The sequence below is a fragment of the Bos indicus x Bos taurus genome, chromosome 16 (assembly GCF_003369695.1).
Source record: "Bos indicus x Bos taurus breed Angus x Brahman F1 hybrid chromosome 16, Bos_hybrid_MaternalHap_v2.0, whole genome shotgun sequence".
In the NCBI taxonomy this organism is placed as follows: Eukaryota; Metazoa; Chordata; class Mammalia; order Artiodactyla; family Bovidae; genus Bos; species Bos indicus x Bos taurus.
In genome coordinates this window covers 44,964,079-44,989,718 of record NC_040091.1, presented here as the reverse complement: position 1 = coordinate 44,989,718, position 25,640 = coordinate 44,964,079, and the positions used below count along the sequence as shown (strand labels likewise).

Below are 25,640 nucleotides of genomic sequence, written 5' to 3'. Positions count from 1 at the left end.
TTATGTGTATACATCTATCAATATTCACTGTCCTTGAGTTATTGATACCTTCTCAGGCACCTCTCAGCCTAAGTGCACTTACGGGAAAGACAACACGGATTGAAATTCACCTTTTCAGTTAAAGCCCTCTGACTTTTTAAAAATGCACCTTTCAGCTGACTACTAAGCCCAGCCTTCTTTTCTGGAACCCTGGCATCAGTCTCCTTCCCTTTCACTGCAGAAACTCAAGTCCCTGGTGGTCCCTCTTCCATCTAAACCATTCTGGAGCTGCTGTCAGACAAGTTTTGCATGATAGATCACCCAGTTTCATGAAGCCTCAGTGATTTCTAGAGCCCACTGCACTGAAATGATATTCTCCTTTCTTGTTTATTTTCACTCTCTACTCAAGTCTTGTTTTCATCTGTGCCCCAACCTGCACCCCTTGGTTGGTCTGTTCAAATCGTGTCCAGGTTCACTGTTCTTTGTTCATATGATTTGTTCCTCCAATACCTGGAAAGTTGTTAGCTACTTAACTCAATCCGAATTTCACCTATGTGACACTCTCTTTCTTATTCTAATATACACTAATATTTCCTTTTTCAAATCCCATTTGGAATCGGAAAAGACAGTTTGATATTTTTTTTTTTCATTTTTCATCTATTCTGCCAGTTGACCTACTGGTGTACTGTTTAACGCTGGAGTTGCCTTTGCTGGTAGGAACGCTTTTAGTACAACTGAAATTCCTTGCATAGTAAATCACTACTCAGATTTGTGCCTCAGCCTCAACCGGAAATTCAGAAGCTGAGGACCTATTATGTGCTTGGTGTCCTGAAATACATACAGAAAGGTAGAAAGTACAGTCCCTGATATCAAGATTTCCATGAAGAGATTATATTAAGATCTGTGCAATGACAGATATTTGTGTCACAAATGAACACACGAAAAGGAAGCCTAATCCAATCAACACCTGTAACAAATACTATGAATGAACCTCCCCTCCCATTTTAACAAGTTTCTTGCGAAAATGTGGCGTCTCCAGGACCACTGGATTAATCTGGAACTTTAAGCAGAAGCCCAAGGGCTGTCTCCGATGCTGTCACAGTCAGAGGAATAACTCACGGGCCCAGAATAACGTAAAACTCCCACACCCTCATTTATCTCCATGGTGCCTTTTCAAGTGCCCCAGGTCAGCACTGGCGCGGGCAGTGACAGCCGGCAGTCGCCCAGCAACCGGCCGCAGCGCTCGGTGGAAGGGGGCCGCCCCTGACACACCCCGCCCGCCCTCGACACACCCCGCCCCCTTCCGGCGCGACCCTCGCGGCCTCGCGCGCCCGGCCCACCCCGTCAGCCCCTCCCGATGACGTCATCGCCCCTGCGCCGCCGGCACCGCGCCCAGGTCCCAGGTCCCCGGCCTCCGATCCCGCAGCGCCAGTCAGCCGATCCTGAGACTCTGCTTCCGCCGCCAAAATGTGAGTGACAGGACGCGGCGCGGAGGGCCCGAGGGCCCGAGGGACCTCGGCCCGCGGCTGGGACCCCGGCCCGGCCCGGTTCCCGCCCGCCGCCCCTCGGACGCGGGCGCTCCCCGCGCGCCTATGCGCGGGGGCTCCCAAGGCCTAGGGGTGGGCGGCGGCCCCCGGGAGTGCGGTCTGCATACGGGCCAGGTCGGCACTGCGGCCCCGCCGGCCGCCCTTGAGGGCCCCGCGGCAGTCGGGCGGACGCGGAACGGGTGAGGGCGGGGCAGCCGGGGTTTCCTAGAGGTAGGGAGAATTTCACCGCCAGCCCTGCTTCATCTCCGACCTCCCCTCCCCGTCCTGTTTTTCCCACCTTGCCCCCCAAGTTTACTGAGGGGTGCTGTGACTGCAGCCCTCGTCCTGGAGCGCCTGCTCCCCCCCTGGTGTTGGGCTGGATTCCGGAAGTTGCAAGGGGAAGAAGGACCTCCGCCCTGTCTTGAAGCACCTGTGGTTTGAGTGGACTCAGGCGCAGAGCTGTGGGCCTTCTCCTTTTAAGCAGAAGCATTCTTGTAGTGGCACTTGAAAACAGGAATTTCCCGTGGTAACAGTTCAGAGAACGCTAAGGGTCAGGAATCACAAAGACCCGCTGTCCCCCGCCTCAACCTGCTTGTCGCTCACCTACAGAGAAAGGAATGGGTGCTTTCCCACGGTTCCTCCCGGAACTAGGGTCACCCCTCCTCTGGAGGGTTCCTGCTTGAGGCTGCTGTGCCAGATGATCGCAGCAGTTAAAATCTAGATCGTAGAATTAAACAGAACCTGGTCTAACACAGGCTCCAGTGCAGCCGGTGGTGTCGACTTTCTAAACCTTTAGTTTTCTGTAAAATGAGGTTAATAGTAGTAGTGACCCCTCAAAGAGTTTTGAGGACTAAATGAGAAAATGCTTGCAGCAAATGCACAGTACATGACCCTTTGCTGTTATCTATCAGACAGTAAGCTCTGAGGGCATGGCTGGGGTCTGCTGCATCCCTAATCTTTGACACATGGTAGGTATAAAATGAACTGTCTGTTGAATCAATGAATCAGTGGGTGTTGTAGGAAGGACACAGGGAAGAGACCTAAGACATAGGAAGGATCTGTAGGATAAGGCAAGGCTGTAGGCAAGACTGTATATAGGTATCTCTGAAAAATCAAAAGTACTGCCAACCAAGTCATGGAAGCAATTAGGACTTCCAAGCCAGAGTGCTCAAAAAAGATCTGTCTGGGGGAAAAGTAAAGCATTCAATGAGGATGTTAAAAGAAGTACCTTTCAAGAGAGGGAGCCTTGCTTCATCTTATCTTTGCCACTCACACCGCCCCCACTCCCTGCATCCTAGTGTTCCTCACTCTGTTTCTCTAAGTGAGTCTATTTCTCTGTACTGGAAAAAGGGTGTTTTGTAGTTGTTCACCACTCTGAAGACAGTTCTTGCCACAGTGAAAAGATCAGAAGAGTACTGAGTGCATTTAAGTAGCTGTATACCTTAAAACAAGTAATAAAAAAAAAAATGGGAACATAGCATCTACCTATCTTAGGATCAGGCTTCCCGGGTGGCTCAGATGATAAAGAATCTGCCTGCCATGCAGGAGACCTGGGTTTGATCCCTGGGTCAGGAAGATCCTTTGGAGGAAGAAATGGCAGTTCACTCTAGTATTCTTGTCTGGAGAATCCCATGGACTCAGGAGCCTGGTGGGCTATAGTCCATGGGGTCACTGAATGTCTAACACTTTGACTTTCATGTGAGGATCAGATGCTTCAGTGATACAAAGGAGAGCCTATCAAACCTTCACTTTAGACCTCAGTCACTTTTAACATGTGGGTGAATCTTTGAAATTTTAGAGGAATTAGAAGAGATGTCTTTAGAACCTTTGTTCATTGCTGCAGAAAAGATGTTCATTTTCTGCTTTAGTTCTGAAATTTCTAACACTGAGGGTCCTGGAAAATATCCGCATACTTAACAGAAATGTGTTTGGAATCCTAACTTACTCTTGCCTGTGTCTTTACATGTTTCAGGACTACAAATGCACCTGCAGGTTCAAGCGCTGCCGCTGGCAGTAGTAGAAGACTTCAGCAGACACAAAATCAAGTGGATGAGGTATTGCTCTGAAATGTGGAAAACCTGAATTACAAGCCAGCATGAGAACACTCTGGGAATAATTCTGTTTAGGAAAAGTATCATAGAAGTGTGAACGTAAAGTAAATTTGGACTATCCTAACTATAACAAAAATTTGTCCCCTACTGGTTTGGGACCCCTTTTCTAAGCTTCTGAGAGGTCACATCCTCCTGGTTTCAAGCTTGTTTTCCTTTAACCAAATCACACACCTAAAGTACAGGCTCTTCTCCCTGAGGACATCCCTCCCAAGAATCACTTGGTGATGTATATTTTGCCACAATAAATTAAACATTAGAGAAGAAAAAAGAACTGCTTTATAAAAGAATAAAATCTTAAGGATGAGGTCTGTAGATTGCAGAAGCCAGGATGAATCCTTCTGACCAGATTTTTCATCAGGATGCTTTTTACCAGTTACCCAGCCCAGCAAATCTCTGTCAATTGCCATCCAGTACTGTGCAAGAGGCAGGTGCTGGAAAACTGCTCTAACCCAGCAGATCTATGTTTGTAGAAATGTTAGGTTGGGAGGCCCTCAGAGCGTCTTTTCTTCTGCCCTATACACGCAGACCTACAATGGAAGACTATTTGAGAAATTCAGGCTCGTATTTCCCTGGTGGCTCAGAGGTTAAAGCGTCTGCCTGCAATGTGGGAGACCTGGATTCGATCCCTAGGGTTGGGAAGATCCCCTGGAGAAGGAAATGGCAACCCACTCCAGTATTCTTGCCTGGAGAATCCCATGGGCGGAGGAGCCTGGTGGGCTACAGTCCACGGGGTTGCAAAGAGTCGGACACGACTGAGCACCTTCACTTTAACCTTCTCTTTCAAAAGCCATCATAGCTAAGCAAGGCTGTGTTGGTCTTTCTGCATTAGGCTATCTTAAAAAGCAGAGTTAAACTAATGTTAGATCCCATTGTTAAATCCTATGGCAATATTTTGGTCCGATGGTTTTGTTTATGAACTAAATTCTGAATTGTTTACATTTTCATGCTAAGAAACCCGTTCTAATTCCATCTTCCATGAAACTTCTATTTACTTACAAACTCAAATTGGGTCCTTTTTTTTTTTTTTGTACATTTTTTAAATTAATTTATTTTTTATTGAAGGATAATTGCTTTACAGAATTTTGCTGTTTTCTGTCAGTCCTCAACATGAATTAGCCAGAGGTAGACACAGATCTCCTCCCTCCCTTTGGTACTTTTCCTTTACCAAAGAGAGTTTTTTTTTAACTGAAGTGGAAATTTGCATAACCACCTTAAAGTGTATAATTCAGTGGTATTTGGTGTATTCACAATGCCCTGCAGCCATTCCTTTTGTCTAGTTCCAGTTTTTTCATCACCTGAAGAACACCTTGTAGGCATTTAGTAATCACTTCCCATTCCCTCTTTCTCCAGAGTGGTAGCCTCTAATTGACTTTCTGTTTCTGTGGTTTTGCCTCTGCTGGATGTATCATATGAAAGGGATAATACAATGCGTGGCCTTTGTGTCGGGCTTCTTTAACTTCACATCATTTGTTCGACATTCATCCTAGTTGTGGAGTCTGTCGGTGCATCATTCCTTGTTGTAGCTGCATAGTATTCCATTGCAGATGGATACCTCAGTTTGTTTATCCATTCATCTGTTGGTAGATTTTTGAGTTGTTTTTCCCTTTTGGCTGTTATGAATCGTGTTTCTATAAACATTTTCATGTGAGCTTCTATGTGGACATCTGTTTTCATTTCTCTTGGTTATGTATCTAAGGGCTTCCCTGGTGGCTCAGTGGTAAAGAATCTGCCTGCAATGGAGGAGATTACCTGCAATTCAGGAGATGCAGGTTCAATCCTTCAGTAGGGAAGAGCCCCTAGAGAAGGAATGGCAACCGACTCCAGTATTCTTGCCTGGGAAATTCATGGACAGAGGAGCCTGGCAACCTATAGTCCATGGGGTCGCAAGGGTCGACATGACTTAGTGACTAAACCATCGCCATAGTAATGCTATATTTAACTTTTTGAGGAACTTTCAAGCTTTTCCACAGTGGCTACACTATTTTGCCTTTCCACTAGCCATGTCCAAGAGTTCCTGTTTTTCCACGTTATCATCAACACTTGTTATTTTCTACTGTTTTGATTATAGCCATCCTGAACTGAACCTAATGAGTATGGATTAGTAACTCTTTGTGGTTTTAATTTGCATTTCCTATTGACCAGAGATGCTGAATATCTTCTCATGTGGTTGTTGGCTGTTTGTATAAATTCTTTGTAGAAATGTCTGTTCAAGACCATTACTAGTTTTTTAACTGGGTAGTCTGTTTTTAATGTTGGTTAACAAAGAGTTCTTTGTATATTCTGGATGTTAAATCTTTGTCAGATATATGATTTTCAAATATTTTCTGCCATTCTGTGGATTGGCTTTTCATATCCCTGATAGTCTTTTGAAGCACAAAAGACTTTAATTTTTATGAAATCCAGATTATCTGTCTTTTTCTCTTGTTGCTCTTGCTTTTGGGGTCAAATCTATAGCCAAAGCCAAAGTTGTAAAGAGTTATGTTTTCTTCTAAGAGTTTTATAGTTTTCAGCTCTGTATTTGGGTCATTGATCCTTTTTGAGTTAATTTGTGCACGTGAGGTAAGGTAAGGGTCCAATTTCATTCTTTCGCATGTGGCTATCTAAGCACCAAGTTTTGAAGCTCAAAAGTGTGACTCCTCCAGTTTTGTTTTTCTTCTTCAATATTGTGTCGAGTGTTCAAGGCCCCTTGGAATTCTATATGAATTTGAGGACTAGTTTTTCCATTTAGGCAAAAAAAAAGCCATTGGAATTTTGATAGAGATTGAATTGAATCTATACATGTGTACATCACTAGGGGGAGTTTTGCCATCTTAACACTGTTAATTAAGTCTTTCAACCTATGAATGTGGGATGTCTTCCCATTTCATTAGGTCTAATTCCTTTCAGCAGTGTTTTGTAGTTTTCAGCATGCAAGTCTTTGGCCTCCTTGGTTTAATTTATCCCTGGGTATTTTATTTTTGGGGGTGCTATTGTATGGAATTGTTTTCTTAATTTCCTTTTCATCGCTAGTTATGGAAGCACACTAATTTATGGCTGTTGATCTTGTACCCTAAAACTTTACTGGGTTTGTTTACTAACTCTAGTAGGGTTTTTTGGTAGATTCTTTGGGATTTTCTGTACGTGGAATCATCTACAAACAGCGATTATTTTACTTCTTTTCTAATTTGAAAGGAAAGTGAAAGTTGCTTAGTCGTTTACAACTCTTTGCGACCCCATGGACTATAGAGTCCATGGAATTCTCCAGGCCAGAATACTGGGGTGGGTAGCCGTTCCCTCCTTCAGAGGATCTTCCCAACCCAGCGATCAAACCCAGGTCTCCTGCATTGCACGCAGATTCTTTACCAGCTGAGCTCCCAGGGAAGCCACCAGGAAGCTTTTCTAATTTGGATGCTTTTTAATTTCTTTTTCCTACCTGGCCAGAGCTTCCAGTACAGTGTTGAACAGCAGTACTGAAGGTGGGCCTCCTTGTCTTTCACCACTGAGCATGGATGTTAACTGTGGGTTTTTCCACAGATACCCTGTAACATGTTAAGGAAGTTCCCTTCTGTCCTAGTTTGCTGAGTGTTTTTATTGTGAAACAGTCAACCCTTTTTTCTCTTTTGAAAGTTTGACTCAAAAGAGTAAAGAGTTGACCTGGAAAAAAAAAATGCCAGTAAACTTCGTTGATGAGTTGCATTTTTCTTTCCTTTACTTGTACCTGAATGTGATCATATTCATCAGGTGGTGGACATCATGAGAGTCAATGTGGATAAAGTGTTGGAAAGAGACCAGAAGCTCTCTGAGTTGGATGACCGTGCAGATGCGCTACAAGCAGGAGCCTCCCAATTTGAAACAAGTGCTGCCAAGTTGAAGAGAAAATACTGGTGGAAGAATTGCAAGGTACTTCGCTTTTAACTGGTCTTTATATCAAGTCACCGTCTTGTCTTGGGGTAGACAAAGGCTACAAATACTGGACTTCCATGAGCCTTAGAGATGAATCGGACTTCCCACACAGAAATTTGCATTGACTTTGAATCTAAAACTCTGACTACATATCCTTTTTCTGCCCCCACAATTGAGAATGCTCCATGCTTTGTGGCTGACCTTCAGAAGTTTGTAGAAACAAGCAGGTCCAGAATCAGTCACAGACTGCAGCCCCTTCCAGCCCTGCACACAGACTGACAGGAGAGGGCTGGAACAGGAAGGTCAGTTTGCATGCAGGTGCAGATGGCTCCAGGGAAAAGGAAAGAGGTGCTGGAGAGCTACAGCATGCTCCACAGAAAAGCAGGAAGCACCACGTGAGGAGCAGGGCCCAAAGCAGAGTTCACGTGGTTGCCAAAGAAGTGGGCCGCGGTCACATCCCTTCCTGGGTTGAAGAGTGACACTTTCTGATACCTGACACAGGCTTAATCCGTGTATCCACAGACAGATGCCTATCTAGGACCATAAATCATTTGAACGTGTTATAAAAAAGCAGATGGTGAGCGTTAGCACCTATCTGAACATTAATAAGAACATTAAGTTTAGGCCTTAATAATTATGACTATTTGGGATGGGTGGGCACCTTAATTTCTCCTTCTGTGACTAGAATGATACTAAATGATACTCTTCAGTTGGCACGTTAATCTCTGGGTTTGAATGTGAAGTGGACATATGTTTGGTTACAGATGTGGGCGATAGGAATCACCGTTGTGGTCATCATCATCATCATCATCGTCGGTGAGTTCTCCTGCTCCAAACTCATTGCAGACAGTCTTGTCTGTTCACATTTGACTCCATGTACAACAGCTCAGAATAAAAGTTCTCTTGGAGATGTTAATGTATCCCAAAGGTTTTCCTTTTCGTTAGTAAGTGTTGTAAATACTTGAGTGCTGAATCTGAGATTTTCAACATAAACATTATCCTGATCCATAAGTTTGATCTCTGTATAACTTTCATCAGATATTTCCTTTCATGAGAAGTAGTACAGCCTAGTGATGAAGAGCATGGGCTACTTCTGATCCACTCTGCTCTACCATCCAGCTGTGTGGCCTTCAACAAGTAATTTCTTATTTCTGAACCTCAATTTCCTCATTTATAAAATGGGGACAATAATAACTACTACCTATCTCATATGTTTATTATGAGGACAAAGCTGTTAATATATAAAATGTGCTTAGGATGGTGCCTGGCATATAATAAGAATAGTTATATAAAGGAACAAATATACACCCACACTATCATTAATACTATTATTATAACCATTAGTACTACTGTAGACAGTATTGGAACAGCCCATTGCCATTAGTAGCCCAGAACATGAGAACTATTTAAAGAAATGTGTCTTGGATCCTTTTTTTGGCAGCCTCCTCTAATCTTCCACAAAATGTAGAGAAGCTGCTAGTAGGAAATTGGCCAGAAATTGAATTTCTGTTCACACTTAGACTGTAGTGTTTGATGTTTATTCTGTGTTTGCACTGAAAGACTAAACAACTATTCTCCCCGCTCCCCTCTCCTTTTTTAAATCTCCTCTGCTTGTTAGTGTGGAGTATATCTTCCTGAAGAACCAGTGAAACTCCAGCCTGCTGTTCAAGAAACCTCTTCAAGACTTTTGATTTAGAACCTGCTATATTATCAAGCTCGCCTACTGTTCTGTCTAAAATGATTATTTTTCTGTTAGTGACTGTAAAGTTTGTTTCCTAGGAGACGTGCCTTTGTTTTGTAATATGCACTCCAAACTAGAAGCGTGGTCAGCCCAGCCTCCGTTTTGCACAGTGCCTTTTCAGATTTACAAATGGGCTGATGGAGAGGACTTCTTCGGTTGCAGAGTGTTATAACCTAGCAGTAATGTTGTCTGGTTAATTGCCATTGACTGCAGTTAAGGAAATTTGTTCCAAGTTAACTGTCCTCATCATATGACATTACCCTCATTTTAAACCTCTGGGTAATCAGATTCCAATTTGTGCCTTCCAGAAAGAACACCACTGCCTAACACAAATCTGTGCCTTATTTTGCTCTTTTTCTGATTCCCTATAGCAGAACTCTCTACTGTTTATAGACACTACTGACTTTTGCTGTATTTTAAAATAAGATACTGGTAAAGAGTTTTTGCTCTTACATTAGATATGAAGATGTTTACTTTCTTGTTACTGTTATGTATCACTTGCTAAAAATATTGTTTTAATCAGAAATAATAACCTCTCTAAAACATTTTTATAGAACGATGGCTGTGACCAAAGTTTCTATCTTGCCAAAAAGTTAAATCCCAGTCAGACATCAAGTTTGTTCCTGCCAGATAAATTCAGAAAAGTGACCAGTGGAACTCAAGGTGCCCTTCAGAATTAAAGTTGTAATGTTGTGTGTGAACTTCTGACATCCTGGCAGGCCTTTCTTGCCCTTGAAAGGGTGTAGGTCTTGCAACTGCCCTTCCGATCTAGCATTTTTCCTGAGGTTTAGAGAAGATTTGAGCTCGATGCTGACCGTCTCCTACCTGTGGGAGGCGTTTTACTCAGCAGTTTGCAGATGATCAGCTGTAAGCTCCAGTATGTTTCTAATAATATGTGAGCAGCAATTTTGTAGCCTTCACGTGAGACTGTCTGTAGACAGGTCATTTTCTGGCCCAGTCTCCATAGACAACAGCTTCTTGGAGTTTGTTTCTAATTGTGATCCATATTCCACTGTCTAAATCTGTCTTGTAAATTTCACTTTCTACTAGGCATTGGTCAGGGTAGATGACCCTCTTCCCAGGGGACAGCTAACAAGAGACACTTTCTTTGACGTCACAGACTTTCTGCATGAGACTCTGCTTTGGGCAGAGGTGTTGTCAGCTGAGAGACTTTTGTTGTGTACATGAGACTTTGGACACCAGAGTGTGTGGCTTAAGGTCAAGAAGTCAGGTAGGAATGAAAAGAGGCGAGGAGGCACTGAGGGGGAAAGAAGTCTTAGCACCCTGGGGCTCACCGTGACCAGAATGTTCACAAAGTCTCATTCACATGCTACTTGGTGACGTACAAAGCGACAGCAGTTAAGGTGCATCAGGACCCAGGTTCCACTTCTTTAACATCTGTTCCCCTGACATCAGTGCAATGGTATGAAGTTGAAGATGTGCCTTGTGGTGTGCCCTGCTGGGAGAAGGGGACAGCAGTTAGTGTCTGGACAGTGGCCCACCCTCGTCTCAGGTCTCTGCCAGGTCTGATTCTGCAGCTTTGGTGCTTGGTCCCATGTAACCCACTGGCTGCTGCATTAACCCAGGAATACCCAACTTGTGTATCTGTGTGTTTAGCTGGGAACTCACCCGCTATAATGAACTGAATAAAGTGTTTATAAACATAACTCTGGTGCCTGTGTCCCTGATAGAGGAGTAGCATGTGGTCCAAGTCCTGAAATGGCGTTCCCTACTGCTCACCCCCTCCCTTACAGACCCTGACTCCCCTTCCTCATTGCCTGAGGACCCTGATTTCCTCACACCCCACTCCCTGTATAAAATAGTGTTCTTCAGCCGAGGAGATGTTGGGGAACTGACTTCCTTGTGGTCACTGAAACACTCAGGATTTGGCTTTTGAGTTTCTTAAATAGATGGTCTTTTGGAAATGAGTTGTGCAGAGCTGGCCAGTATGTGGTGGATCAAACAGCTGCTCACATGGGACATGGGGAAGTTGACCCAGGTGGGGAATGGACATCTCCAAACCGTGTCTCTTGTTTTCATTCAGCATATCTCTTTCCCCTTGACTATGCTTCCACACTTATTCTACAACCCCTACAGAACAATATAATATGGGTGGAAGGAGACTTATGTTTACAATGAAATGCCAGTTTGCAGTAGAATCTGATGAAAAAGAGGTTGACTTCTTTCCATTGCCTCAGGTAAATGGTGACTGTTTTTCTTGTCTGGCAGACAGTCATGTCCCTGGAAAAGCACTGAGAGTTCTGCCTTTTGTTCAGGACCTTGAGAGAATGAAATACATGTGAACCCTTGGTATCATTTTCAAGATTTTAAAGGAAAATCTACCATAAATGAGCTCCTCTTTAACTGCATATCCCTTAAATGTCAGGGTTCCTTAGGGTGGGACCTCAGCCAACTTCTCTCTTCATTCTACTTAACCACCTGCCCTCAGGCAATCTGTCTGCTCTTGATCTCTCCATTCATTAATCTGATGATGATTCCTGGCCTATTGGATACAAGCCTCTCAAACTCAGTGTTCACCAGACAAGGAAACCCCTCCTTCCTCATGGTCTTCCTGTCATTAACTGTTGCAGAGAAGGGCCCCATCACCCACCCAGGGATCATTCCAGACACATCTGCTGGACTTGCTGGTATTTTTGGTCACCATCTGTTAGCACTCAATATGCTGGAAGTGTGCTGTGTAACAGACACCCCCAAAATCGCAACGGCTTCAAGTTTTTTCCTCGCTTGTGCTTTGTGTCTGATGCCAGTCAGCGGGAAGGCGCTATCATCAGCTCCTGCAGACAGGGTGGGGAACTTCCTGTAAACATTCATTTTAGTTTATCACTACAGAAGGAAGGAACCATCAGGAATTGTGCACTGGCTCTCAAAACCCCTGTCTGGATATGGAGCCAGCAGCTCTGCTCACATTTCATCGACCAAAGTGACTTAGTTGACCGTGGCTCACCTCAGAAGGGAGTCCTACCTGTCACCCAAAGGAGAAGTGGAACCTCTATGAACATCTTCCTCTGTGTTGACATTACCATCAAAAAATGGGGGCAGATTCCCCTTGTCTTGTTCAGTCAGTCGTGTCTGACTTTGTGGCCCCACGGACTGCAGCATGCCAGGCTCCCCTGTCCTTCACTATCTTCCAGAGTTTATTCAAACTCATCTCCATTGAGTTGATGATGCCATCCAACCATCTCGTCTAATGAGTTGTGTCCCCTACACGATAATTCTACATTTGCATCACGAATGAAATGTTTTTTAAAGTATAGTAGTTTTTTCATTGGTTTTGAACGAGGATTAATTATTTGCTTTAAAATTGACCAGACTGCTTAGCTCATTTAAAAAATTAGCAAACTTCCAACTGAGCTGCTTTTCATAGTAGCAGAAAATTCAACCTGTAAAACTAGAATTTACTAAATAAACCAAATAAAATTATTTGGAAATATTTTTTCCCCTCATCCTTTAAATAGCTAAGTTCATTTAGAAATCTACTTGACTCTGTACTGCCACACGGACAATCCCATTGGCAGAAGTCCCTGCCTCTGGGCAACACTGTGGACTCCCAACCACAGGAAGGACTTCTCTTCAGCCATTGCCTCTTGTCTGCAGCTCTTCCTTTCTGTGTCATTCACCTCTCTGGATTCATTCACCTCCTACTGGATCACGCCATCACTTAATAGTGATCCCCGCATCCCTGCCTCCAGTCAACAAATGCTTATCTATAGCTCTTCACAGCAAAATTCCTTCCTATGTCTTCCGGTATTCACCATCACACGTCCTCTTTTTCTTCAATCCACACCACTGAGACATCTGTAACCAAGGTCATCGTCTTGGTGAAGGCCAACAGGAAATTCTCTGCCTTTGTCTCACTCTGCTTGTCACCAGCATTTGATACAGTTGCCAGCTGTCTCCTTGAAATGCTTCATTATGGAGCTTCCAGGACCCCACACTCCTGGCTTTCTTTCAACCTTATCTATGGCTCCTTATTTTTTGCTTGACCTTATCTCCCTATACCCTGACGCTTGGTCTTTGGCCTTTCTCTGTCTGCACTCTGTCATTGACACCGTTTCACCCACCACTGTGAACGCCATAGAGACTCTGATGACTCCCTTAAATGTAAGCCGTATCTCCACCCCTGGTTTCTCCCCTAAGCTCCCAGCTGGCAAATCCAATTGCCTACCTGACCACTCTGCTTGGATGTATGACGCACATCTCAAACGTAATGTGTAGAAAACAACTCTCTGTTCTTCATCAAAACCTGCAATCCCCAGACTTGCATTCGGTAAATATTTGCTGAATAAATGCAGTTTAACAAAACAAGGCTTCAGAGGAGAGTGAATATCATTTGAAAAAATAAGGTGGTTTATCTAATACCCAGGTTTCCCAGGTGGTGCTAATGATAAAGAATCTGCCTGCCCATGTAGAAGCCACAGGAGACGGTGGGTCATCCCTGGGTGGGGAAGATACCCTGGAAAAGTGGCAACCCACTCCAGTATTATTGCCGGGATAATCCCAAGGACAGAGAAGCCTGGAGGGCTACAGCCCGTGGGGTCACAGAGTCGGATTCGGACACGACTGAGTCACTGTACATGCTCACATGCATTCAATACCTAATATGACCTGCCACATTCCGTTTTACCCTCCTCTTTTATGCACAATTGCTTCAATTCATCCAACCAATACTGAAGGTTTCTGTACCAGGCACTGGAGACGCACAGAATATCTGCACAGCATCCCACACTTCAGCTAAGTCGAGACACAATTAAAAAGAGCCCTCTGTGTTTTTTAAAGGGCTTCTCTACACTTTCCCTTCCAAAATAGTGTCTTTTACAAACACTTGTCTTTCTCCAGTTGCTAAATGAAATCTTTAGGAAGACGAGGGAAATGTTTCAAGTTGTGAGAATTCCACTTCTGAAAACCAGATTTGATCTTCCCAGTCGGCTACACGGCCTGGGTCCTCCCAGCCGCTCAGTGTCGGCAGGAGTGAGAGAAAGAAGGTCGTTAACAAAGATGGAAACGACGGGAACTCGAGAAGACATAAGGAAAGCGCTGCGCTAGGACGTCCAGGGGCCTCCTCTGGATGCCCAACCCGCCGGCTCCACTCTCCCGGACACCTCCTGGCGCTTCCTGGTTGCTACTGCTGCTGCAGCTAAGGTGCGACCCCATAGACGGCAGCCCACCAGGCTCCGCCGTCCCTGGGATTCTCCAGGCAAGAACACTGGAGTGGGTTGCCATTTCCTTCTCCAATGCAGGAAAGTGAAAAGTGAATGTGAAGTTGCTCAGTCGTGTCCGACTTTTAGCGACCCCATGGACTGCAGCCTACCAGGCTCCTTCGTCCACTGGATTTTCCAGGCAAGAGTACTGGAGCGGGGTGCAGCTGCCAATCACGTGGAGGCTGGGCCGATCCCGCCCACCCTGCCGCTCGGGGCCCGCCCCCTCGTGATTGGTGGCTCCGGCGTCCTATCACTGCCACGCTCGCTCCGGCGGCCCCCGTGGCCCATCCCCCGACGCCGTAAGGGGGCGGGGACTAGGGCCTCCTCAGGTTCCTTCCGCCCCCTGCCTACGCGCCGACCACTAGGATTAGTCATGGGCGGTCCTCAGGCCGAATCCCCGGCGTTACGTAACGGCCTCTGAAGCCTTTGCCCTCGCTCCCTCGCCTCCCCATATGTAACCCGGGCTCCCCGGCGCGGACCCCGCCCCTGGGCCAATGGGGACCCGTAGAGCTGGCGGCGGCGGCCAATCGCGCTCCGCGGGGGCGGAACCGTGTCACGTGGCGCGAGGGGGGCGTGGTGCTGGCGGTCGCCTGGCACGCGGCGGGCCTCAAGACCGCGCGCGGTCGGGTCCGCTGGGCTGAGCATCGCCGGCGGCGGCGGGTGAGTGCTAGGCTGGGGCCGGGTGGGCTCGGAGCCCGCCGGCCGCGGTCGCCTCAAGCGTGTCCTGCGCTGTGGGAATTTTATGCTTCAAGTGGCTCCTTGCTCGGTCCTGTTCCTGGGTGCGCGGCGATTATTGAGGCTGTCGGGGCCGGGGTCTCCCCCAGGGCTGCCCACCCTAGGAGCTACAGCCGAGCTTCCGGAATCGAATTGTGTTTCTCTTGACACTTGTCACTTTTATTTCCACCCTCCCCCTCCAGGGTGGATTTCCGGTGAGCGGAGACATCCAAAATTGCAGGGAAATACTGGGGAGAAAAGTGCCCCCGGAGGAGCAGGGTCCGTAATTGCCCGCTAATGATGACTGACATTTCTAAGGCGATGGCATGGACCACAATGAGAAATACGGTTCGGTCGCCGATTGCTAAGTAGCAAAGAGCAGGCGACTGACTGAGGGCTGCTGGGCGAAAGATGGATCCCTGTGAAGATGTAGAAAGGTCCAGTGGTAAATCTGAGAACCCCAGGGGGAATCAGCGTCATGAACTTGAAGGACCACAGGCCAGTGGTCCTGAGGCCCCCGGGAATGATGCTGCTGAGCTATGGAGCCAGAAATGCGAGCTGCGGAGCAAATTGGTGCAGACCAGCAACAGGTGAAATGATCTGATGAGTTTGTTGTTATTTGCTGGGGCAGTAGAAGGGAAAGACGGGCTTCCATCTTTTTGCATTTTGTTTGTAAGCCTAGGAAAAAGTTTACCGGGAGTCTCCAGCAGCTTGGAATGAAATACCCTGGAGACACTAAAGGAAATTAACTATATTAAGTAGATAAAAAGTGCTTAGGGAATTGCTGACTCTAGGCTGAAGTGGGAATCAAACAGTAGAAAAGATTTGATGTTTACCAATTTCTTGACCTGTGATTCCCCACATGTAAAAAGGGGATAATAAATCTGTGAACTGAATGAGCTGATTCATGTTAAGTGCTCAGAAAGCAGGCATGGCCCGAAATACGCTGTTCAATGAAAACTGACCTATTGTAATCCAAAATGTGAATTTAGAATTTTTTTTTTTTTTGATCTTACAGTGAACAGCAAGATTGAAAGAGTTTCTGAAGAACTTCGAACGGTTGTCCAAGAAATGAAAAAATACTTCCCATCGGAAAGACATAGTAAACCAAGCACACTGGATGCCCTTAACTATGCCCTTCTCTGTGTACACAGGGTACAAGGTAAACGGGCTGCCCAGAAAATACAGTCTTGCACAAACATCACTGCTCATAGATGGCACCCAGGCCAGAAGCCTTGTCTGCTTGGTTTTAGGCACAGAAATGTTTTGAGTGTTTTATGCTGTTCTATGTGAGATGAGTAAATCTACACTGAGGCCATTGGCATCTTAGTTTTTCAGATTAGCACTGTGTGCATGCACTTCAGTCGTGTCTGACTCTTTGCAACCCCTACTGCCTCTGCCAGGCGCCTCTGTCCATGGGATTCTCCAGGCAAGAATACTGGATTGGGTTGCCATGCCCATCTCCAGGGGATCTTCCCAACCCAGGCATCGAATCTGCATCTCCTGCTTGGCAGGTGGATTCTTTACCACAGAGCCATTCAGGAAGCCCTATTTGTGTAATAGTTTAGTATTTTTGTTGCAGTATTTTGCAGCTTTATTTTGGGAGAGTAAGAGTTTGGCATAACCACATTTTGGAGATTGACTTTTTAAAGGAATATTGTCTTCTATGATTATTGGGGGGAAAATAGTTGGACTTTTAAAATGCAGTCATGTCATGTCAGGAATTTACCAAATTAAAATGGAATGGTTATAAACACTTTTCTTTTGACAACTTTCTTCCCAAGAGATTTTAAAAATGCACATTCTGTAGCACAAACCTCTGTGGCTTCATGCTGCTGCTGCTGCTGCTGCTAAGTCACTTCAGTCGTGTCCGACTCTGTGCGACCCATAGATGGCAGCCCACCAGGCTCCCCCGTCGGTGGGATTCTCCAGGCAAGAACACTGAAGTGGGTTGCCATTTCCTTCTCCAGTGCATGAAAGTGAAAAGGGAAAGTGAAGTCGCTCAGTCATGTCAAGAGGAGAGAGGGGGATTGATCCCACATTTATTATGGTACACCCTAAACTATTATAACTGGTGTTATGATTACGGTATCATAAACTTACTGTTAAACTCATAGTAAGCGTTTTTGGTAGAATTCTTTGGATTTTTCTGTACGTGGAAATCACTACACAGCGATTATTTTACTTCTTTTCTAATTTGAAAGGAAAGTGAAAGTTGCTTAGTCGTTTACAACTCTTTGCGACCCCATGGACTATAGAGTCCATGGAATTCTCCAGGCCAGAATACTGGGGTGGGTAGCCGTTCCCTCCTTCAGAGGATCTTCCACCCCAGCGATCAAACCCAGGTCTCCTGCATTGCACGCAGATTCTTTACCAGCTGAGCTCCAGGGAAGCCACCAGAAAGCTTTTCTAATTTGGATGCTTTTTAATTTCTTTTTCCTACCTGGCCAGAGCTTCCAGTACAGTGTTGAACAGCAGTACTGAAGGTGGGCCTCCTTGTCTTTCACCACTGAGCATGGATGTTAATGTGGGTTTTCCACAGATACCCTGTATTAAGGAAGTTCCCTTCTGTCCTAGTTTGCTGAGTGTTTTTATTGTGAAACAGTCAACCCTTTTTTCTCTTTTGAAAGTTTGACTCAAAAGAGTAAAGAGTTGACCTGGAAAAAACCAGTAAACTTCGTTGATGAGTTGCATTTTTTTTCCTTTACTTGTACCTGAATGTGATCATATTCATCAGGTGGTGGACATCATGAGAGTCAATGTGGATAAAGTGTTGGAAAGAGACCAGAAGCTCTCTGAGTTGGATGACCGTGCAGATGCGCTACAAGCAGGAGCCTCCAATTTGAAACAAGTGTGCCAAGTTGAAGAGAAAATCTGGTGGAAGAATTGCAAGGTACTTCGCTTTTAACTGGTCTTTATATCAAGTCACCGTCTTGTCTTGGGGTAGACAAAGGCTACAAATACTGGACTTTCATGAGCCTTAGAGATGAATCGGACTTCCCACACAGAAATTTGCATTGACTTGTAATCTAAATCTGACTACATATCCTTTTTCTGCCCCACAATTGAGATGCCCATGCTTTGTGGCTGTTCAGAAGTTTGTAGAAAAAGCAGGTCCAGAATCAGTCACAGACTGCAGCCCCTTCCAGCCCTGCACACAGACTGACAGGAGAGGGCTGGAACAGGAAGGTCAGTTTGCATGCAGGTGCAGATGGCTCCAGGGAAAAGGAAAGAGGTGCTGGAGAGCTACAGCATGCTCCACAGAAAAGCAGGAAGCACCACGTGAGGAGCAGGCCCAAAGCAGAGTTCACGTGGTTGCCAAAGAAGTGGGCCCGGTCACATCCCTTCCTGGGTTGAAGAGTGACACTTTCTGATACCTGACACAGGCTTAATCCGTGTATCCACAGACAGATGCCTATCTAGGACCATAAATCATTTGAACGTGTTATAAAAAAGCAGATGGTGAGCGTTAGCACCTATCTGAACATTAATAAGAACATTAAGTTTAGGCCTTAATAATTATGACTATTTGGGATGGGTGGGCACCTTAATTTCTCCTTCTGTGACTAGAATGATACTAAATGATACTCTTCAGTTGGCACGTTAATCTCTGGGTTTGAATGTGAAGTGGACATATGTTTGGTTACAGATGTGGGCGATAGGAATCACCGTGTGGTCTATCATCATCATCATCGTCGGTGAGTTCTCCTGCTCCAAACTCATTGCAGAAAGTCTTGTCTGTTCACATTTGACTCCATGTACAACAGCTCAGAATAAAAGTTCTCTTGGAGATGTTAATGTATCCCAAAGGTTTTCCTTTTCGTTAGTAAGTGTTGTAAATACTTGAGTGCTGAATCTGAGATTTTCAACTAAACATTATCCTGATCCATAAGTTTGATCTCTGTATAACTTTCATCAGATATTTCCTTTCATGAGAAGTAGTACAGCCCAGTGATGAAGAGCATGGGCTACTTCTGATCCACTCTGCTCTACCATCCAGCTGTGTGGCCTTCAACAAGTAATTTCTTATTTCTGAACCTCAATTTCCTTTTATAAAATGGGGACAATAATAACTACTACCTATCTCATATGTTTATTATGAGGACAAAGCTGTTAATATATAAAATGTGCTTAGGATGGTGCCTGGCATATAATAAGAATAGTTATATAAAGGAACAAATATACACCCACACTATCATTAATACTATTATTATAACCATTAGTACTACTGTAGACAGTATTGGAACAGCCCATTGCAATTAGTAGCCCAGAACATGAGAACTATTTAAAGAAATGTGTCTTGGATCCTTTTTTTGGCAGCCTCCTCTAATCTTCCACAAAATGTAGAGAAGCTGCTAGTAGGAAATTGGCCAGAAATTGAATTTCTGTTCACACTTAGACTGTAGTGTTTGATGTTTATTCTGTGTTTGCACTGAAAGACTAAACAACTATTCTCCCCGCTCCCCTCTCCTTTTTTAAATCTCCTCTGCTTGTTAGTGTGGAGTATATCTTCCTGAAGAACCAGTGAAACTCCAGCCTGCTGTTCAAGAAACCTCTTCAAGACTTTTGATTTAGAACCTGCTATATTATCAAGCTCGCCTTACTGTTCTTGTCTAAAATGATTATTTTTCTGTTAGTGACTGTAAAGTTTGTTTCCTAGGAGACGTGCCTTTGTTTTTGTAATATGCACTCCAAACTAGAAGCGTGGTCAGCCCCAGCCTCCGTTTTGCACAGTGCCTTTTCAGATTTACAAATGGGCTGATGGAGAGGACTTCTTCGGTTGCAGAGTGTTATAACCTAGCAGTAATGTTGTCTGGTTTAATTGCCATTGACTGCAGTTAAGGAAATTGTTCCAAGTTAAACTGTCCTCATCATATGACATTACCCTCATTTTAAACCTCTGGGTAATCAGATTCCAATTGTGCCTTCCGAAAGAACACCACTGCCTAACACAAATCTGTGCCTTATTTTGCTCTTTTTCTGATTCCCTATAGCAGAAACTCTCTACTGTTTATAGACACTACTGACTTTTGCTGTATTTTAAAATAAGATATGGTAAAGAGTTTTTGCTCTTACATTAGATATGAAGATGTTTACTTTCTTGTTAACTGTTATGTATCACTTGCTAAAAATATTGTTTTAATCAGAAATAATAACCTCTCTAAAACATTTTATAGAACGATGGCTGTGACCAAAGTTCTATCTTGCCAAAAAGTTAAATCCCAGTCAGACATCAAGTTTTTTCCTGCCAGATAAATTCAGAAAATGGACCAGTGGAACTCAAAGGTGCCCTTCAGAATTAAAGTGTAATGTGTGTTGGAACTTCTGACATCCTGGCAGGCCTTCTTGCCTGAAAGGGTGTAGGTCTTTGCAACTGCCTTCCGATTCTAGCATTTTCCTGAGGTTTAGAGAAAGATTTGAGGCTCGATGCTGACCGTCTCCTACCTGTGGGGAGGCGTTTTACTCAGCAGTTTGCAGATGATCAGCTGTAAGCTCCAGTATGTTCTAATAATATGTGAGCAGCAATTTTGTAGCCTTCACGTGAGACTGTCTGTAGACAGGTCATTTTCTGGCCCAGTCTCCATAGACAAACAGCTCTTGGGAGTTGTTTCTAATTGTGATCCATATTCCACTGTCTAAATCTGTCGTGTAAAATTCACTTTCACTAGGCATTTGGTCAGGGTAGATGACCCTCTTCCCAGGGGACAGCTAACAAGAGACAACTTCTTTGACGTCACAGACTTTCTGCATGAGACTCTGCTTTGGGCAGAGGTGTTGTCAGCTGAGAGACTTTTGTTGTGTACATGAGACTTTGGACACCAGAGTGTGTGGCTTAAGGTCAAGAAGTCAGGTAGGAATGAAAAGAGGCGAGGAGGCACTGAGGGGGGAAAGAAGTCTAGCACCCTGGGGCTCACCGGACCAGATGTTCACAAAGTCTCATTCACATGCTACTGGTGACGTACAAAGCGACAGCCAGTTAAGGTGCATCAGGACCCAGGTTCCACTTCTAACATCTGTTCCCCTGACATCAGTGCAATGGTATGAAGTTGAAGATGTGCCTTGTGGTGTGCCCTGCTGGGAGAAGGGACAGCAGTTAGTGTCTGGACAGTGGCCCACCCTCGTCTCAGGTCTCTGCCAGGTCTGATTCTGCAGCTTTGGTGCTTGGTCCCATGTAACCCACTGGCTGCTGCATTAACCCAGGAATAACCCAACTTGTGTATCTGTGTGTTTAGCTGGGAACTCACCCGCTATAATGAACTGAATAAAGTGTTTATAAACATAACTCTGGTGCCTGTGTCCCTGATAGAGGAGTAGCATGTGGTCCAAGGTCCTGAAATGGCGTTCCCTACTGCTCACCCCCTCCCTTACAGACCCTGACTCCCCTTCCTCATTGCCTGAGGACCCTGATTTCCTCACACCCCACTCCCTGTATAAAATAGTGTTCTTCAGCCGAGGAGATGTTGGGGAACTGACTTCCTTGTGGTCACTGAAACACTCAGGATTTGGCTTTGAGTTTCTTAAATAGATGGTCTTTTTGAAATGAGTTGTGCCAGAGCTGGCCAGTATGTGGTGGATCAAACAGCTGCTCACATGGGACATGGGGAAGTTGACCCAGGTGGGGAATGGACATCTCCAAACCGTGTCTCTTGTTTTCATTCAGCATATCTCTTTCCCCCTTGACTATGCTTCCACACTTATTCTACAACCCCTACAGAACAATATAATATGGGTGGAAGGAGACTTATGTTTACAATGAAATGCCAGTTTGCAGTAGAAATCTGATGAAAAAGAGGTTGACTTCTTTCCATTGCCTCAGGTAAATGGTGACTGTTTTTCTTGTCTGGCAGACAGTCATGTCCCTGGAAAAGCACTGAGAGTTCTGCCTTTTGTTCAGGACCTTGAGAGAATGAAATAACATGTGAACCCTTGGTATCATTTTCAAGATTTTAAAGGAAAATCTACCATAAATGAGCTCCTCTTTAACTGCATATCCCTTAAATGTCAGGGTTCCTTAGGGTGGGACCTCAGCCAACTTCTCTCTTCATTCTACTTAACCACCTGCCCTCAGGCAATCTGTCTGCTCTTGATCTCTCCATTCATTAATCTGATGATGATTCCTGGCCTATTGGATACAAGCCTCTCAAACTCAGTGTTCACCAGACAAGGAAACCCCTCCTTCCTCATGGTCTTCCTGTCATTAACTGTTGCAGAGAAGGGCCCCATCACCCACCCAGGGATCATTCCAGACACATCTGCTGGACTTGCTGGTATTTTTGGTCACCATCTGTTAGCACTCAATATGCTGGAAGTGTGCTGTGTAACAGACACCCCCAAAATCGCAACGGCTTCAAGTTTTTCCTCGCTTGTGCTTTGTGTCTGATGCCAGTCAGCGGGAAGGCGCTATCATCAGCTCCTGCCAGACAGGTGGGGAACTTCCTGTAAACATTCATTTAGTTATCACTACAGAAGGAAGGAACCATCAGGAATTGTGCACTGGCTCTCAAAACCCCTGTCTGGATATGGAGCCAGCAGCTCTGCTCACATTTCATCGACCAAAGTGACTTAGTTGACCGTGGCTCACCTCAGGAAGGGAGTCCTACCTGTCACCCAAAGGAGAAGTGGAACCTCTATGAACATCTTCCTCTGTGTTTGACATTACCATCAAAAAATGGGGGGCAGATTCCCCTTGTCTTGTTCAGTCAGTCGTTGTCTGACTTTGTGGCCCCACGGGACTGCAGCATGCCAGGCTCCCCTGTCCTTCACTATCTTCCAGAGTTTATTCAAACTCATCTCCATTGAGTTGATGATGCCATCCAACCATCTCGTCTAATGAGTTGTGTCCCCTACACGATAATTCTACATTTGCATCACGAATGAAATGTTTTTTTAAAGTATAGTAGTTTTTTCATTGGTTTGAACGAGGATTAATTATTTGCTTTAAAAATTGACCAGACTGCTTAGCTCATTTAAAAAATTAGCAAACTTCCAACTGAGCTGGCTTTTCATAGTAGCAGAAAATTCAACCTGTAAAACTAGAATTTACTAAATAAACCAAATAAAATTATTGGAAATATTTTTCCCCTCATCCTTTAAATAGCTAAGTTCATTTAGAAATCTACTTGACTCTGTACTGCCACACGGACAATCCCATTGGCAGAAGTCCCTGCCTCTGGGCAACACTGTGGACTCCCAACCACAGGAAGGACTTCTCTTCAGCCATTGCCTCTTGTCTGCAGGCTCTTTCCTTTCTGTGTCATCACCTCTCTGGATTCATTCACCTCCTACTGGATCACGCCATCACTTAATTAGTGATCCCGCATCCCTGCCTCCAGTCAACAAATGCTTATCTATAGCTCTTCACAGCAAAATCCTTCCTATGTCTTCCGGTATTCACCATCACACGTCCTCTTTTTCTTCAATCCACACCACTGAGACATCTGTAACCAAGGTCATCGTCTTGGTGAAGGCCAACAGGAAATTCTCTGCCTTTGTCTCACTCTGGCTTGTCACCAGCATTTGATACAGTTGCCAGCTGTCTCCTTGAAATGCTTCATTATGGGAGCTTCCAGGACCCCACACTCCTGGCTTTCTTTCAAACCTTATCTATGGCTCCTTATTTTTTGCTTGACCTTATCTCCCTATACCCTGACGCTTGGTCTTTGGCCTTTCTCTGTCTGCACTCTGTCATTGACACCGTTTCACCCACCACTGTGAACGCCATAGAGACTCTGATGACTCCCTTAAATGTAAGCCGTATCTCCACCCCTGGTTTCTCCCCTAAGCTCCCAGCTGGCAAAATCCAATTGCCTACCTGACCACTCTGCTTGGATGTATGACGCACATCTCAAACGTAATGTGTAGGAAAACAAACTCTCTGTTCTTCATCAAAACCTGCAATCCCCAGACTTGCATTCGGTAAATATTTGCTGAATAAATGCAGTTAACAAAACAAGGCTTCAGAGGAGAGTGAATATCATTTGAAAAAATAAGGTGGTTTATCTAATACCCAGGTTTCCCAGGTGGTGCTAATGATAAAGGAATCTGCCTGCCCATGTAGAAGCCACAGGAGACGGTGGGTCATCCCTGGGTGGGGAAGATACCCTGGAAAAGTGGGCAACCCACTCCAGTATTATTGCCGGGATAATCCCAAGGACAGAGAAGCCTGGAGGGCTACAGCCCGTGGGTCACAGAGTCGGATTCGGACACGACTGAGTCACTGTACATGCTCACATGCATTCAATACCTAATATGACCTGCCACATTCCGTTTTACCCTCCTCTTTTATGCCACAATTGCTTCAATTCATCCAACCAATACTGAAGGTTTCTGTACCAGGCACTGGAGACGCACAGAATATCTGCACAGCATCCCACACTTCAGCTAAGTCGAGACACAATTAAAAAGAGCCCTCTGTGTTTTTTAAAGGGCTTCTCTACACTTTCCCTTCCAAAATAGTGTCTTTTACAAACACTTGTCTTCTCCAGTTGCTAAATGAAATCTTTAGGAAGACGAGGGAATGTTTCAAGTTGTGGAGAATTCCACTCTGAAAACCAGATTGATCTTCCCAGTCGGCTACACGGCCTGGGTCCTCCCAGCCGCTCAGTGTCGGCAGGAGTGAGAGAAAGAAGGTCGTTAACAAAGATGGAAACGACGGGAACTCGAGAAGACATAAGGAAAGCGCTGCGCTAGGACGTCCAGGGGCCTCCTCTGGATGCCCAACCCGCCGGCTCCACTCTCCCGGACACCTCCTGGCGCTTCCTGGTTGCTACTGCTGCTGCAGCTAAGGTGCGACCCCATAGACGGCAGCCCACCAGGCTCCGCCGTCCCTGGGATTCTCCAGGCAAGAACACTGGAGTGGGTTGCCATTTCCTTCTCCAATGCAGGAAAGTGAAAAAGTGAATGTGAAGTTGCTCAGTCGTGTCCGACTTTAGCGACCCCATGGACTGCAGCCTACCAGGCTCCTTCGTCCACTGGATTTTCCAGGCAAGAGTACTGGAGCGGGGTGCAGCTGCAATCACGTGGAGGCTGGGCCGATCCCGCCCACCCTGCCGCTCGGGGCCCGCCCCCTCGTGATTGGTGGCTCCGGGCGTCCTATCACTGCCACGCTCGCTCCGGCGGCCCCCGTGGCCCATCCCCCGACGCCGTAGGGGGCGGGGACTAGGGCCTCCTCAGGTTCCTTCCGCCCCCTGCCTACGGCGCCCGACCACTAGGATTAGTCATGGGCGGTCCTCAGGCCGAATCCCCGGCGTTACGTAACGGCCTCTGAAAGCCTTTGCCCTCGCTCCCTCGCCTCCCCTTATGTAACCCGGGCTCCCCGGCGCGGACCCCGCCCCTGGGCCAATGGGGACCCGTAGAGCTGGCGGCGGCGGCCAATCGCGCTCCGCGGGGCGGAACCGTGTCACGTGGCGCGAGGGGGCGTGGTGCTGGCGGTCGCCTGGCACGCGGCGGGCCTCAAGACCGCGCGCGG

General features: G+C 45.7%; 1 protein-coding gene and 1 long non-coding RNA gene across 2 annotated transcripts in view; both read left to right on the top strand.

The window, feature by feature from the left end:
* The first annotated feature begins 1,337 nt into the window (after nt 1-1,337).
* On the top strand, nt 1,338-10,906 carry VAMP3 (vesicle associated membrane protein 3). Its single transcript, XM_027565027.1, has 5 exons — nt 1,338-1,448; nt 3,478-3,559; nt 7,337-7,495; nt 8,263-8,314; nt 9,117-10,906. Coding segments are annotated over exons 1-5 (315 nt in total). The 5' UTR covers nt 1,338-1,446; the 3' UTR covers nt 9,137-10,906.
* Nucleotides 10,907-15,009: 4,103 nt separating this feature from the next.
* LOC113906622 overlaps nt 15,010-25,640 on the top strand; it is an 11,231-nt gene continuing 600 nt past the window's right edge. Inside the window, exons 1-3 of the long non-coding RNA XR_003514943.1 lie at nt 15,010-15,118; nt 15,376-15,762; nt 16,191-16,334. This is a non-coding gene — a long non-coding RNA (uncharacterized LOC113906622). The remainder of the gene's footprint in view (nt 15,119-15,375; nt 15,763-16,190; nt 16,335-25,640) is intronic.

Coding starts and splice junctions, on each gene's coding strand:
- VAMP3 (XM_027565027.1), top strand. Junction 7,496..8,262: donor ACTGGTGGAAGAATTGCAAG/GTACTTCGCTTT, acceptor GTTTGGTTACAG/ATGTGGGCGATAGGAATCAC. Junction 8,315..9,116: donor CATCATCATCATCATCGTCG/GTGAGTTCTCCT, acceptor TCTGCTTGTTAG/TGTGGAGTATATCTTCCTGA.